The sequence below is a fragment of the Ambystoma mexicanum genome, chromosome 7q, assembly GCF_040938575.1.
Source record: "Ambystoma mexicanum isolate Mex_15411 chromosome 7q, UKY_AmexF1_1, whole genome shotgun sequence".
In the NCBI taxonomy this organism is placed as follows: domain Eukaryota; kingdom Metazoa; phylum Chordata; class Amphibia; order Caudata; family Ambystomatidae; genus Ambystoma; species Ambystoma mexicanum.
Window position 1 is genome coordinate 631,971,635 of NC_090941.1, and position 15,769 is coordinate 631,987,403.

At 44.6% G+C, this 15,769-nt stretch overlaps 1 protein-coding gene across 7 annotated transcripts in view; it reads right to left on the reverse strand.

Moving 5' to 3' along the window:
- The window catches only part of FRY (FRY microtubule binding protein), a 1,191,674-nt gene that overhangs the window by 638,240 nt on the left and 537,665 nt on the right, over positions 1–15,769 (reverse strand). For all 7 annotated transcript variants that reach the window (XM_069639765.1, XM_069639761.1, XM_069639760.1 and 4 more), the window contains exons 6-8: positions 13,309–13,388; positions 13,124–13,204; positions 7,943–8,111 (exon numbers count right to left, since the gene is read on the reverse strand). In XM_069639765.1, coding sequence (XP_069495866.1) covers positions 7,943–8,111; positions 13,124–13,204; positions 13,309–13,388 — 330 coding nt within the window. The remainder of the gene's footprint in view (positions 1–7,942; positions 8,112–13,123; positions 13,205–13,308; positions 13,389–15,769) is intronic.

Consider the following 15,769-nt stretch of genomic DNA (forward strand, 5'->3'; position numbering starts at 1 on the left):
TGGCTTGCACTATGTGGAGGCCTAAAGGCCATAGCCTTATCTCACTTTCTCCCGCTGGGACTTTGTAGGTGACCTAGACAGGGGTAGTATGATTGCCTTGTCATACCCTTTCTCTCTGTAGATGGCATTTCAGTTCTTACTCTCACTCCTCTCCCACTCCTCCTCTCTACTCTGTCTCTGGGCATTTCTCTCCTTCTTTCTCACGCTTTTCTTCCTCCACGCTCATCTTACTCCTGTCTCTACTACCCTTTCCCTCAACATAGACTTTATACTAATAAAAAAAAACCTACAGGGGATCGGGATATGCTTATGAGGAACATCAAAGTACACATTATATAGGAACTAGGATTGCGATTGCGATTGGCTGCCCACTCTCAGTTGAGTAATACATCACTACCTCTAAAACAGTTAATCTTCAAAACCATTAGATAAGTGGTTTTTCATTGGTCTTTAAACTATAAAGTCCTTCGTTATATGGACCACTACAATTGGTTGGCACGCTTGTGCCATGTCTGGAACATTCGGGCCACTTAGCACTTAAACCCAGGCCCAGGTGCAATGAGGTGGGCCTGACTCTACCTCCCCACCAAATTAGCCAAACATGATATGATATATGGCATGGCATTTATAACGTGCATATACACAAGTGTTTCAAGGCGTGATGAGGCAAGGGAGGGGCAACAGAGGGAAGATGAGACAATGATCTTACTAGGCCATGTGACATTGAGATTGCGCAAGTGCAGGGGAGGAGGACAGGGAAAGTGCGGGGGGAAGATCTCTCATTTCCCATGCCTTCTGCCATGAAGATGGTCTTTGAACTTGGCCTTGCAAAGTATCCTTGTCACTGGGAATACATGCCAGTGTGAGCATTCACTATCGCGTTCTGGGACTCAAGTTCGACTATTTTCATCCTTGGCTCAAGTGACAGGAGACCATTATGCAGGTCTTAAATGCTCTAAACGAATACAACTTGGCACTCTTGGTGTTCTTTCTCTACACCTTAACAAGGGATTATTCATCCTTTGCAGGTTCACTCCTTTCCAGAAGAGATAGCCGACCTTAGCTGCTCCAGACAACCTCACCATGCAGCTCTAGGATTTCAGCTTATTCTTGCTGCAACACAATTCTCCCTTTCTTCTTCATGGGTCCTGGCTTACTAAAATTCATGATACTGATGTCCAGCTCCAATATAATGGCGGCTCCATCTGCATTCTATTCACTACATATAGCCAGCTTCTATGATTACTTAGTCTACCTTGCGTTTCAGTCTCTGTACAATTATTGAACAGTTGAATCTCTTCAGTACTTCGTGCACATGTAATCTTTTTCATATTAAAAATGACTTTACTTGATCATTAGTTTCTGTACAATCCATACATCCTCTTCAGCCAATATACTGAGACATCGTTCATACTCTTATGACGTCACAAGACCTTTCTGTGCTCTTTTTCATATTCCTTCAGGGAGTTTCTCCATCAGATTATCGTCCTTTCGGGGGATAAATTCGATAGGGTTGTCTCATTGGGTACCTCCTTTCGAATATATGCTGCGGTATTGGCACAACTGTTGGGGTCAAACACGGCATGATCTCAGGCTTCTAACATATAGGAGGTAAGGGGGCGGGATTTCCTGCAGAGGCATGCAGCTGCTCCTCTACCCAAGCATACAGCAAAACAAATATCTCTGAATATGGAAGTACTCTCCTCAAACTCCTCTTCCACTGATTGCACACTCCTCTATGGTCTCTGGTCCTCCTGCACCTCATCTGACCGCACAGAACACCTTTCACTGAAGACTGGCTTTCATTGCTTTATACATCCCGCCCCCTTTGGTCTAGAAAATTCCCTAAGCTCCCATTCGGACCTCGGGTAAGCCGTCTTCCTGGGCCAGTCTCTGCCTTGTCTACCTTAATCTCTGCCATCTCCTCTCCCAGTGGGCTGGGATTTCTCCTGGGAATCTTCCTCAGGGCTTTTAGCCCTGACTTTTTTTAGCCTCTATATCCTTGAAGCCAGCCGTGTGCTCCCTGGTGGCATTTGGTCCCCATTCACCTCCTCCGTCAAGTAAGTTACTGCACATAAAATTCTGGTAGAGTATTTCCTACTCTCCCTCATTGCTCTGCATCTCCCCGCTGGCTCCAGTCCTGCCACTCCTTCTGCACTGTTCAACTGTAGCAATTCTGGTGACCTTGTGGAACGTGCTGGGTGTCCCGCAGGGCTCCTGAATGGGCAGGGACAGTCAGGAAACCCATTGTTCCCTCTCTGGATTGGCCACTGGAACCAGATCCATTGTGGTACTCTTTGTACTTTTCAGTGTTCTCTGGAAAATGCAAGATGTGGCTTCCCGGGGTTCACTAACCATTATATGGGAAGTATGATGCATGCTAGTAGTTGCTGGGTGTTGTGTCAGCATACCAAGGGGCTCTGTTCACTATGACTCTGGGGCATTATCTGAAAGGGAGAGAGACCTGGGCAGAAAAAGAGGCACCAACGCACATACATGACTCCAGGTGGGATGTGGGTTCCTCAACTCCCTCAAACCACCTGTGGGATTGGTCAGACTCTGGCATTGCCCTGATAGAATGCCAGCCACCATTTGAGAGGAGTCTTTGTGGCCCCACTGACAGGGTCATATTAACGACCCTGGCACTCCAATCACACAGGTTCCTCTACTCTATTGTTTGTCATGCAGCAGGGCTGGAGTGTGGAAGGATCCTGGTACCATGACATGGAACAGGATCACAATAATTGGAGAACATCCTGGCACAGTAACAGGGAACTGGGTCGGTTTAAGACATAATGCTATCTAAGGGATAGTGTCTGAAGTGTCACTGCATAGTACAAAGGAATGGTGAAGGAAGGGCAAGGGATAGGCAACATGATGGAAATGTGGTGAGGGGGATCAGCAATGTCGAAGCATCGTCATAGGGATAACAAGGAAAGGTGAGCGTGGCAGGAAGAGCAGGGTCTATCAACTCTCAGCAGGGTCTAGCAACTCTCAAGGGGAGAGAGGAAAGGTGAAGGATGGGCCATGTGTAAGGGCCATGTGTAAAAAGATATAGGGTGTTATTACAAGTCAGTTGGCGCGGCTACAATCTGCAGTAATGTAGTGGCAATGAAGTTACCGCTGCCTCACCACTGCATTACAGCACAACCCAACAATGGTTTTGCCAATGGGGTTGAAGAAAACCCTGCAGCAAAATGCTGGAGATAATTCTGCCACCTTACCGTCAAAATGCAGCCATTTAGACAGAATTACTGCTGGTGGTAATTCTGCCAAAATCCTCATAATTCCGCCAGACCAGGTGGTGGTAACAGTAAATTCGCTTGGTGGTATTTTTGCAGATTAACTGCCGAAATACCACAAATCTTGTAAGAGGCCCCATGCCTCCCTGTAGGAGTTTGGTTAACTGCCATAATTTAGCCACTATCACCCAAGAATATACTGCGCTGAACATGAAAATTGACTTCAAAGTGTAGAAATGGACATCTCCATCTCTCACAACCTATGACTGGTGTATAAAAAGTATACACGGATGGGGGGGTGCAGGCATTCCACGTGTGGATTCAAACAAACGCCTATTCCTGTAGGAGTTGCGCCCTTTGAATCCAGACATCAGTGGAAAGTTCTGCCTGCACTGCAAAGGTCCAGGGAGAGAAAAGGGTACAAATGAGTGGAATAATCTAGCTGGGTTCAAACAAAAGCTTGAACCACAAAATAATGAATCTACACAGTGTTATTATGCACGAGAGACAATGACAATGCTTAAGAGCTGGCCTTGTAGAGCTTAGCCACATTTTTCGATACCGTGAACAAGATGATGCTGCTGCTGCAACGGTATACTGTTCAGTGGTTCGGAGCAGTGCTCCTGTAGAGGAGCAGCTGGACGTGCTTTCCCTAACTCCCGCCCCCTCACTGCCATCATACCGGAACAGTATAAGAGCCCTATATGGGATCCCATGTTTTATCCCTATACCACATTGAGTGTATGAGAGATGATATGTACTCAGACAACCGTATTGAATACACCCTCACACAGAGTGGAAGGATATTGTGTGAAAGGATGTCAGCACGCACCATTGGACAGCATGGAGTGCTGAGTGAAATCTGACGAGGGCAGAGCGATGTCATGAAGAAGATGTACACAGACATACTGAAACAATACGAAAATACTTAAGAGTAACGATGTAACTGAAGCAACAAAGAGAAACATGTACGAAATGATTAAGTGATTATATACAAAGAAGACAAAGTAACTTGCTGATCAATACGTTGTAAATATGCAGCAACGCAAGGTAGATGAGACATATAGAAGCTTGCTATAGATAAAAATAGAACGTGAAAAGGACGGCCATGATAGGAAAATGGGTGCCGGCTCGAGCAAAGATTAAATTCAGCTACAGACCAGGGGTGCAGAGTCAGGAGACGCTGGAAAACAGCTTTGTGTGCAAAACGAAAAGGTGTCTATGTTGGCCTGGGATAAAGGATGCTATTTATGGGAATAGCTGCAAAGCACAAAGGGAGGCAGACATATAAGTCATAGATGTGAGACATTTCTTTTAGATTAAAGAAGAAGAAAACATTCACAAGAACCAAGTATTGGACAATTAAAAGTGTAGAAAGTACACAAGATGGAGTGACAAAGTCTCTAGAGGCCAAGAGGCGCAATGACACCCAGTATAATTGAATTAAATAGCAGTAAATAAGAGGTCATCATTGACACATTTGCAGTCTCTTCAAACACGTGATTCAGAAGGCGAAAACAAGGGCTATTCATTAAGCTTTGGATGAAGATAGTGATGTCAACTACACAAGGGAAATTCTGGCTCATGGCCAGACTGATGAGAGATGATGGACTTAATGGGAAAGTGGCGAGCAATCAGACGGGACTCAAGCACCTGGGTTTCATTTTGCTTAAGTGTTGTTATGTTATGTTATTTTTCACAACCCGAAACCCCAAAAGGTGTAGCGCAACCACACCCGAAGGCAACTTGGTGCTAAAGCTGAACCAACAAATCAAGTGGAAAAGAAAAAGAGGGACAGGGACATTAGAACAGCAGAGTTGTAAGGGCCTTCCTAAATTGCAAAAGTGCCAAAACCATACGCAAAGTGATGGGAAGAGCATTCCACAAAGAAGCAGCTCTGATGGAAAAAGAGCGGTCACCGATTCTCGCATGATGCGCCCTGGGGATAGCTAAAAGAAACGGCCAGCGGATTGCAAGGCATGAGTGGGGACATAAGGCTGTAACATTTGCTGCAGCTTCTCTGGGCCGATACCATAGAATGCCCAATGTACAAGGCACAAAGATTTAAAATAAACATGCCTGGTCACTGGCAACCAATGAAGACATCTCAAGACAGGAGAAATATGATCATGAAAGAGGGTATCAGTGGCGAGGCGGGCGGCCGAGTTCTAAAGAACCTGCAGACGCTGTATCAAGTAATCATGCTGAGCCAGATAAAGAGAATTGCATTAGTCGATCTTACTAAGGACTAAAGCAGAGACTACTGGAGCTTTAGATGAACAGGAGGAATGAATTGAAAGACCTTCATAAGAATCTTCAGTTGGTAGTGGCCTGCTTGACAAACCGCACCAATCTGAGGGGCCATAGAGAAAGGCAGCAAATTTGACACCCAAATTCCTGGCCACTGAAACAGCGGCAGGAAAAGGATGAAAGTAAGAGGACCGAAAGGAAGAAGTCCACAGGGAAGAAGCAGAAGAGGAACCCACCACCAGAACCTCGATCTTATCTCTGTTTAATTTAAGCCAATTCTCAGCCATCCAGCAACCCACGGCCAATAGACAATCTTGCAGCCGAGTCTCATGGACTTAATAGCAAAGATCCAGCCTAACCAATATCTGTGTGTCGTCAGCATACGTGTAACATCTGAAGCCGTGGGCATGGATGAGCGCGATAAGAGGCCGAATATAGATGTTGAAAAGGGTGGGGGATAGGGCATAGCCCTGCAGGACACCACACAACAGAGCAAAGACTGCAGACAGAAAAGGTTGAAGAAAAAGACGATGTGACCAATCAGACAGAAAAGAGCAAAACCAAGCAAGAACCGGATCTGTCATGCAAGCAGCTGCTAGACGACAGGTCTGGATGGAGTGATCAATAGTGTGAAAGGCGGCCAACAGATCTAAAAGAATCAGAGCCGCAACTCCACCCTGATCAGCGATAAGCGCGAGATCGTCAAGCACTGAGACCAACACGGTCTCGGTGCCCTGGCCAGGTCTAAAACCCGACTGGAAATTGTGAAGCAGAGATGCAGACTCACAAAACTTTACCAACAGTGGAGAAACCAAAGATTCATGTAATTTCATACCAAAAGGCAGAAGAGACATGGGATGGAAATTAGCAGAGACCAAGGGATCAAGAGCCGGCTTCTTCAGGAGTGGCATCACAGTCGCAGATTTAAGCACCGGAGGGATAGAGCCCGTCGAGCAGGATAGGTTCACTGCAGATGCTAAGAGGGGCAAAATCAGAGAGAACGTCCTTCACTACAGACAAAAGGGAGGGCGTCTGTCGGAATGCAGATTTTATATTAATGACTGCAGCAGCAACTTCCGAGTCAGAAAAAGACAGAAAGGAATCCCACAATGCAGCAGTAGGGGGCTGCTAGCCGAGCCTAAAGTCCAAGGGTGGGTGAGGGATTCCAGCCAATCAGTGGCTATTTGGGGCAACCTGCTATTCAAATGTTGCATAGACCAATCCGCTGCCTTTTTGTCCTCTTCTAATCAGTATTATACGTATCTAGAGGTAGTTCAAGGCGTGTCTGACAGATAAGAGACAGCCAATAAAGTACTAACCCATTTGTATTCTATAAGTAGATATGTTCCCCTAACCAATCCCTCCCATGAATCGGTTATACAGTTTTCAACATAGGATGACGTCGCAGATGATGCATATTAGGGTAGAAGACCTCTGTTTAATCAAGTTTGTGTGAGAGTGTGCATGCATCTTTGAGTCTGTCTGGCTATTTGGTCTGAGATCTTTATTGATAATCCCATCTAGCACAAGAGACGCTTCAAGGTGCTAGAGCACTCTCCTCTACTTTTTTTAAATTATGTGTTACTGTTCCTGCACTTCTATTATAATAAGAAACCGTTCCAGAATGGTTTAGTTTTAAAATAAAAGTGAAGGAAGAAGTTTAAACTTGCACTTTCAGTGCACTGCACTGAACGTTCCCTTAAACAGCTGGCGTTTGTGGGTGTGGGGGTTTGGAGGTGGCGTGGTGCTGTGGTTTGCGGGGAGCAGGGGCAGGCCAGTAGGCAACAAAGTTCCACTACTTCTTTTCGTACACTTTGACCACTGATGCCGTTGTTTTAACAACGTAAATGACTTTGAAGTACTTTCACTGTAATTACTTCGAATTGCTTCATGGGGAAGTAATTGTGTAGATGTAATTAAGAGTTTGAAGGAATAAGGCGTTTAGAGGGTAATTGGGGTGGTAGTGAAGGTGGAAGAAAATAAATGACCCCCCAAAAATGTATGTATTGTGTTAGGATGACATAGAACTGTTGCAACACATTTGGAATGGACAGCCCTGATAAAATGAACAGATTTACAAAAGGTTACTGTTGTAGGACAACAAAGCGTGGATCTACACCACAGGTAGGCACACCTGCAGTGCTCCAGGGGTTTAAACATGAAGCCAATAAAACAATACCACAAAAGAATAACTTCTTATTTATATAGCGCTTTTACCCACATTGCTTCCCACAGAACATTTATATCCAATCATTATTTTATCATTTATTCCTAGGTAAAACATGTCCAATGGAAAGCTCAGTCTACTTTAGGAAAATAGTTTTTGGGATTGTACATCATGCGGATTTGAAAAAGTTTCGAAAAGTCTCGTGCTTTGCTACATATAGTTTTGATTTGAAATTGTATCGAAAAATGTGGGTTGGGAAGCATGTTATAATTGACGAAATTACCTGCATGAACTGGAGCGAGGCTTCAAAGTCCTCCACAGGATACATCTTGATGCGGAAGAACTTCATGCCCATGATGAGGCTGATCACGCTCTGGACCACGTAAGGGTTTTGCTCTTTGTGTCGCAGTTCCTTTAACTCGGCTATGAATTTTTTCTTCACAGCCGGGAACCTGTTGAATCACAATGGTTAGTCTTGAAACACAGCACGCTAAGCAGCTATATATAAAGTCGCTTCTTGGCAACACTCTTATTTCGAATTGTGTTTCATCAAAAGAAATAAACAACTTGCTAAATCTATTGTATAGAAAAATCAAAGCCACAAGACAAGGAAAAACCACATGACTATTAACTGAATGTCGTACTCCTGATGCATTTTGATTTAACATTACATTTAAGCTAAGCCACAAAATAAAAAGGTACCGCGCAAGGAGGGGAGCAAAGCTGGTGGCATTTATGACCATATAAGGTAGCTTCCGAGGACCTGATTTGGTTTCGGGGGCAGGCAAAACCTTGCTGCCCTTTGGGTGGTTGATGTCGGGCAACTCTATATGGCCTGCAGGCGCCTAGTGTGTTCATTAGAGGAACCAATAAAAGGAATACAGGAGAGTTCCGTTTATTTGATGACAGACATACAGTTAAACAACACGGAAAAAACTACTGACTACTGACTACTTAACACGGATCGATGGAGTGGAAATCAGGCCAGGTGAATAGGCACGGGCTGCCCTTTGGAAGCAAAGGCCATTGTTGAGTTCTTGGTATAAAGGCTGAATGTGGACACTGTGGGGTACATTACGATACTGATTCACCTTCCAGAGGCCCACACACAAAAGGGGCAAAACATGAACTATGGAGACAGATTCCAGCATAGTCTGTGGTACCAACAGCAGTTTCAATGATTACCACACCCTTTTGTGCCAACAGACATAGCCCTACATCCTAAAGATTTCACCGTTTAATGATGTCCAAAATGACATGCTACCATCACCAAGGCTCCAAAACCAGATCATCTTTGATGCATTTCTCAGTTACCCTGCCACAGTGTTGGCAGGAGTGAGGGTTTAGGAGTGCATGCCCGTCATCCAAGGCTTGAGGAGAAAATACTAACAACAAATTGAGTACCGGTGTCCGGTTTACTTCTCTTTGATATGATGGTGAGCCACCCCTGTAGCTCTAGTGTGTGATGAACTTCTAGGTCTTCAAATGCCATTACTGGGGTTGACATTTGCTCTACCATCTGTGTGCATGCATGGCTGCTGTGCATTACCACACAAACAACTTAACATCCAGCTCCACATTCTAAACCAGTCTGTACCAGAATGCCCTCATGATTAAAGAAGCATCACATCTGCTCCTCAATAGTTAATGCGCTAAAGTCGCCATTGAGACACACAAAGTGACTGCATTCCCGCTGCAAGCGAGGATGCTATTCCTCCTCAATTTCATTCTGCGCTCTCAGACCTGGATTCATCTGCCAATGCGGGCATTCACTGCTCATGTCAGAATGACTGCTTCTTCCATCTTTCCAGTTCCCCTTGCAAATCCTGGTGGATGAATCCCGAAAGATTGCCCGAAAGATCGGGAAGCACAAACTCCAGGAGAGGCGACACATTAAGTAATTGTCCAGCAGGTTGAAGTGCAGCTCCTGCTGTGGCAGAGTCACACAAATGCCATGATAATAACTGATCGATGTGAAGAATGGGAAACGCGTGGAAAAAAGGAGAAATGATTAATTCCTGAAATCCAGAGTCAGGGCAAACCGGGTTAATGTCTGGGAGCAGTGACTCAGTGTAAGCCACCTTTCTGCTGAGATTGCCGACAGCAGACAACACGCAAGGCTTCTTTTGAGAACAGTGGAGTTTTCGGCATATATAAACAGGTTCATCCAATGCAGTGGAGATAACGAAAAGGATGGAAAGCAAATCAGGAAAATATTAAAACAGGATACCCTTAAGTGCCAGGCTATTATGCAAGTCTATGCAAAAAGGCCGAGCATACTCGTCCTTGGCACTTACGGTTAAACAATCGAATACTTTGTTTTGTGCAGGGATGTGTCCTCAGTGACATTGAAAACATGGCATCACCAGGACATGGCCATGTGACGTGGATGGCAGGCCTAGAAAACGACAAAGCACCCACAGAAAGGGTTGATGCTTAAGGTGCTGTGCTGTCGGAGAATGCTGGGGAACCATAACGAGACCGTGATCAGAGCAGGTACTAGACAAACTGTTGATGTTTGGTTTTGGAGCAGTCTGGGCAGAGTGAGGAAGAGACTAGCACAGTAACGAGACATCCAGAGGACAATGCGTCGATCCTAACTGAAAGGCAGGGGTGAACGCAAGATGCTAGAGAGCCCAAGGACTGAAGCATGGGCAAGAAGGGCAGATGGAGAACAAATGGCAAGCAGACCCATGGGTGGAGAGAGATGGGTTCAAAGATGCCAAATGCTAGAGAGGGAGAACTGGGAGAAGGCAGCAGGATTAAGGCTGGGTGTCCTGGGCAAAAAGCAAAAGAGATGCACTACCAACAGAAATCTCCAGCTGAGGGGGGCCAGTGACCAGCCCATTAAGTAAGTCAGTGAAAGAAGAGGAATTGAACTCTGGAAATCTGGCCTAATTCCGGACACTCATTGAGAAAGTGGACGAGATGAACAGCAGTGAACTCTGGAAGTGGGACGCACACATAGAAAGTAAATGAATTGAGAACCACACTGAACTGACAGCGGAACATGAAGGAAAACAGCTAGTGCTCAGTGGGAAAGTGAATGAAATAAATGCTGAACTGTTTTTAGGAAGGAAGAGACGATAGAAGGTACAGTGTAAGGATTGTTTGGAAGATGCGAAGAGATGAGGAGGAACAAGTGAGTGGGGAAGAGCGTTCCAATGTTTAGGTGCCAAAAGATAAAAGGAGCGGAAACAAGATGAGGCACAGGAAGGCTTAGGAACAGTTAAAAGAAATAGATTCTGAGATCGTAAAGGGACATGGGGGGGCATAGAACAAGAGTTGGGAAGAGAGGTGGGGCAGGGCCAGGCCATGAGTGCTTTTGAAAACAATCTAGAGAAAGTTATACAGAAGACGGTATTCGAAAGCAAGTAATGAAATTGAGAGCAAGGAGGATGTGATGGGGACCGAGGGGGTCAGGAGAAAAGAAGACGGACAAAAGAGTTGTAAATAGAGCGAAGAGGAATAAGGTGGGAGGCAGGGAGACTAAGCAATAAAGATGAACAATAGTCGATAGAGAAAAAGAGAAGAAGTTTAGTAGCGTGAAAGGAAAGATAGGAGCGGGCACAGCGATTGCTAAAAAGAGCATAGCGACCGGAGCAGGCAATGGAGGAAATATCAAGGGAGAAAGAGAGGGAAGAATCAAAGATAACCTCCAGGCTGCGTGCGTTAAGTCCAAAGCAAGAGGATTGGGGAAAAGAGAGGGAAGGGGGATGGGCTCAGAGAAATAGAGGGGGAAATGAGAGAACCTCCGTTTTTGAGGGATTAAGATGTAGAAAATGAGAAGACAACCTGTTCTGGACAGCTGAAAGACAGTATGAAACGGTGGAGTGCAAATCAGAATCAAAGGAGTAGACAAAGAAAGATCTGGGTTTCAGCAGAAAGGTGAAAGGAGGAAATGAGGGCAGATCGGAGCGGTATAAAGGGAGAAAATAAGAGGGACGAATAGCGAGCCTTGAGCGGCACCATAGAGAAGAGGAAGTGAGGGAGAAGAGTGTCCATCCCAGGTAATGGAGTAGGTCAGTTGCAAAAGGTAGGAGCAAAACCATTTAAGAGCAGACCCAGGGATACCCAAAGTAGAAAGAGGAAATAAGAAGAAAGTGGCCCACAGTGTCAAACGCTGCAGACAGATCAATAAGAACAGAAGAAAGCTTGGAATAGTGGGCTGCGAGAAGAGAATTTGAAACATGAAGGGGAGTTTGAGTGGAGTGAGACGGACGGAAACCAGACTGCAAAGGAGGAAGAAGAGAGTGAAGATTCAGATAACGCGTTACCTCGGTATAAGCAGTCAGTTCAAGAATTGAGAGAACGGGTAGAAGGGAAATAGGGCAGAAGTTAGCTGGGGAAGATAGATCAAGAGAAGGTTTTTTCAGTATAGGGAGAATGAGCGCATGCTTAAAAGCCTCAGGAAAGCAAGAATGTACAAGGGAGGGGTTAATGAGAGAGGTAAGGTACGGAAGAAGATGGGGGTATACTTGGGGGATGAGAGAAGAGGGGAGAGGGTCAGAAGGCGAGGCAGTCAGATGAGCATGACTTGAGAGGACAGAAGTGTTAGAGTCCGTAAGAGCAGAGAATGATGAAAAGGAGTGTAGTGATGGAGCAGGAGAAAGAGGACGGGGAAAGAGAGGCAGAGGGGGTGAAAGCTAGACAAAGGTTAGCTACTTAAGATGTAAAGTAGTTAGCAAAATCAGAAGAGACCAGAAGGATCAGGGGCTTTTGGAGACAGGATATTGTGTAGAAGCTGATTAAGATGACAAGGGTGGTGAGATAGAGAAAGTGTGAGACCCAACAATTAAACCGTTCCATTTACTGCAATGGGAATGTAGGTTTTCATGCTTCACTAAGCAGTTGGGGGATATGGTTAATCTGTGTTGACAACCAGCCAAGGGTGCCGACACCCCTGAGGATTCAAGCTCCCTAGCTCTTAATTGACCGATATATAATTGGGTTCTAGGAGGATGGAATCACCTTTCTCAATAATCATCGAAGTTTTTTTCCCCTCAAATTGGGTTTTTTTAAACCATTTTCTTGTTTGTACCCTTTTCCTTTCAAGATACAGCCCCCACTCTCCACCTTTGCCCCGCCTCCAACAATAAATAACCACTAACCCCACCCGCACACCTATGTGGGATGGAGCAGGGGGATTTGGGATTTCCATTTTATTTCCTTTTTGGGAAAATGATCACGCTTTTGCAGGGCTGTATTGTACTCCAAACCCCAAAACTCTCTCCAACCTAACTAGTATGGCTCAGGCCATTGAGAGCAGCCCCTAGATATTTCTAAAAAAATAATCCCGTTCAATGATCATCCAAGAAGAATTGCCTGTGGCCGACAAATGCTTCAGTCCACCATCAGTCGCTTTTTACAATAAATCAAACCGAGAAAAAGAGAGAGATAGACCGAGCGAAAGAATTTGATTCGGAAAAAGAAAACCTAATAGCAGACTTATCAATGTACTTACTTGGACTGCGCTAACACGCCTATTACTTCGGCATACAGATCTGCCACGATGTGCATGTTTCCAGTGTTGGGACCGAGATACCTGTAAGTAACAAGGGAAACAGGCGGCTCAGCAAACATCTTCAAGTAGCACAACAACATGTACAATTTAAAAGACGTCCCTGTGTAAACAATTAAGCAACTTACCCTTCCTTGTACTTAAAGTGCTTGAAAGCCAAGTTTATGACGTCATGTACCAAACTGTCTATGACGGGATGGAGCGGAATCTGAAAATAAAAGTGGAGCGTGGATGAGTATTACGTCTGAGGCTCTGTCAAGCTGTGCATTCGAGAAAACACTGTACTTTAGAGACCTTGCTCATCTAGGACAGGGGGTCTGCAACCCATGGACTACAACCCCCTTGATCCCTCAACATGGGCTGCTGACAAGAGCTGATGGGGGTCTTTAGCCCCAAATATTTGGAGAGCCAAAGGATGCAGACGCCCAATCTAGGAACAAAGGTTAGGACATTCACAATGGTACACAGTGTAAATAATAAAATAATATTCTCCTTTCCCTGGCCATGCATTAGATGCCTAGCAAAAAAAGGGTTGTGCCAACAGCACTTTTGTTAACAAGAAGACAGAAAGCTGAACTAAACCACTTATTAAATAAAGGATTTAGAAATGCTGCAGCATGGGCAGCCATTTTGGAGTTTGCGGCCATGTCTTATTCCTCCAGGAGATTTGCAGCAGAATGCCAATTTTATGACATGACTCAGAAAGCTTCATTCTGCTCAATAACGTCACTGTAATCTTAGAAATCATCTTTCTTATCAATGCCACCTCAAATCCTTAGTCTGCTTTTAAATTCCACTATCAGACGACACTTAACCATTTCTCCTGTCATACGTCGTCTGTGCTCAACACAATTATATGGTGTACTTCTATTTACCTTTGGGTTCTAGAGCCCCCTGCTGTGTTTAATCATAGGCTGGCCCCTTTGTAGGTCTCTTCCCTTTATCACGCTCTGCCCGTCTCAGGCTCTTATATTTTCCCTCTAAAAGCTAGCTCCACTTCAATCTCTGTGCCTCCCCATTTCCCTCAATGCACCAACATTCTAGACTGCCCTCCCCCAACCTGTTCTTTTTTGTGCCCACTCGCCTACCATGAATTTGTCTGAAAACACTTGCTGGCCACTTCCCAAAGCAACATGGATGCCACAATGAAATTATATTTCATTCAGCACTTCCTACACTAGTACCATTTCAGCATAGCAATCTAAAAGAAGCACTCAATAAACAAAACACAAAATTAAACGATAGGCAAATTAGAGAATGCAGCATGCTAAAACCATTTAGCACACAGGACATAATGCACAGCAGGGTTTGTCATGTCCATTGTCCTCTTTCTTTACTACTTTTGTATTTAATTTAGTACCCATTTAAGGCTTTGTGTATCTTATTCGTTTGTTTTACAATTCTCTTTCTTCTATTTCCATAAAGCATAAATTTAAGATTGACATTGAATATAATACTTTAATTTGCAGCATTCTACCTTCCTGCCTTTTTGTAAACCTTACTAAAATGTGACACAAACTCTTGAGCAAAAAATGTTACACCACTGTGACTACCCACCTTGGCCCTGTTGAGCAACTTCAAAGGATCAAATTAGCTAATCTGCGCCTTTACAGAGGTCCAATCAAACAACTCACTTTGGCTCTGGACCAAGGGAAGCAGTCTCCAGTCAGTCCGGCTATAACTACTAGATGCAAAAACAGGGGGTTCTGGGAGTCTCTCTACCGGCCTCTGCTTCAACCACAAAAAAAGCATCCACGGAAATGACTCCTAATACCTCAGTGACAAAATACAGTGCTACATCACTGGACACTCCCTGAGCTCACCCAACAAAAAACCTTCTCTACACCCCTTAGCATTCTAAAGCGGGTAAGGCACTATATGCTAACTAGTCCCATACCCCAGCCATAGTTCATATTTTATTTTATTCCACTTTACATAGACCCATACATCATAAGAGCCCTTTAACGGATGATCGTGTACTTTTTCATCTATGCGTACACATATACTTGTCCAGCATTGTTAATCATGTTCTATTTTAGTAAACTGAGCTCTGGGTTAAGAGGCATTCAAATGCGAGTAAAGGACAAAGCTAGAAATGAATAGCAAGCAAACAGAGCGGGTGAAGGCCGCTATACGCGATTACAGGTTGATCATGCCATCTTGTCTGCCACTTGCATGAAATAACTCGTGCTTCTGAGAAGGCGGACTACGGCTAGGTTCTTTCCTCATGCGTCAAAATGGGAAAGCGTTGAAATGGAAATTGTGAAATATGGAGTACTCCCCAGGAGTTTGCATCTCTGCTATATTGTTCAATATTTAAACATAGAGCCTACATGATATTTTAGTAGAAGTGGGAGTGGATTGTTAAAATTATGCAGACAATACACAAATTATCTTCAATTGTGAAGGTGCACCCAAGCTTAATCATAGTAACATCCAATCGATCTTTCAGTATGTCGAAACCTAAAAGTCTGAGGGCTTCATTCAGAGTGCGGCAATAAGGGGTTAACGGCGCCGATAAGGATGCCGGTGCTGTTAACCCCTTACCGCCGCATTCCGAGGTCCTTTAGCGGGTCCCGCTAAAGGACC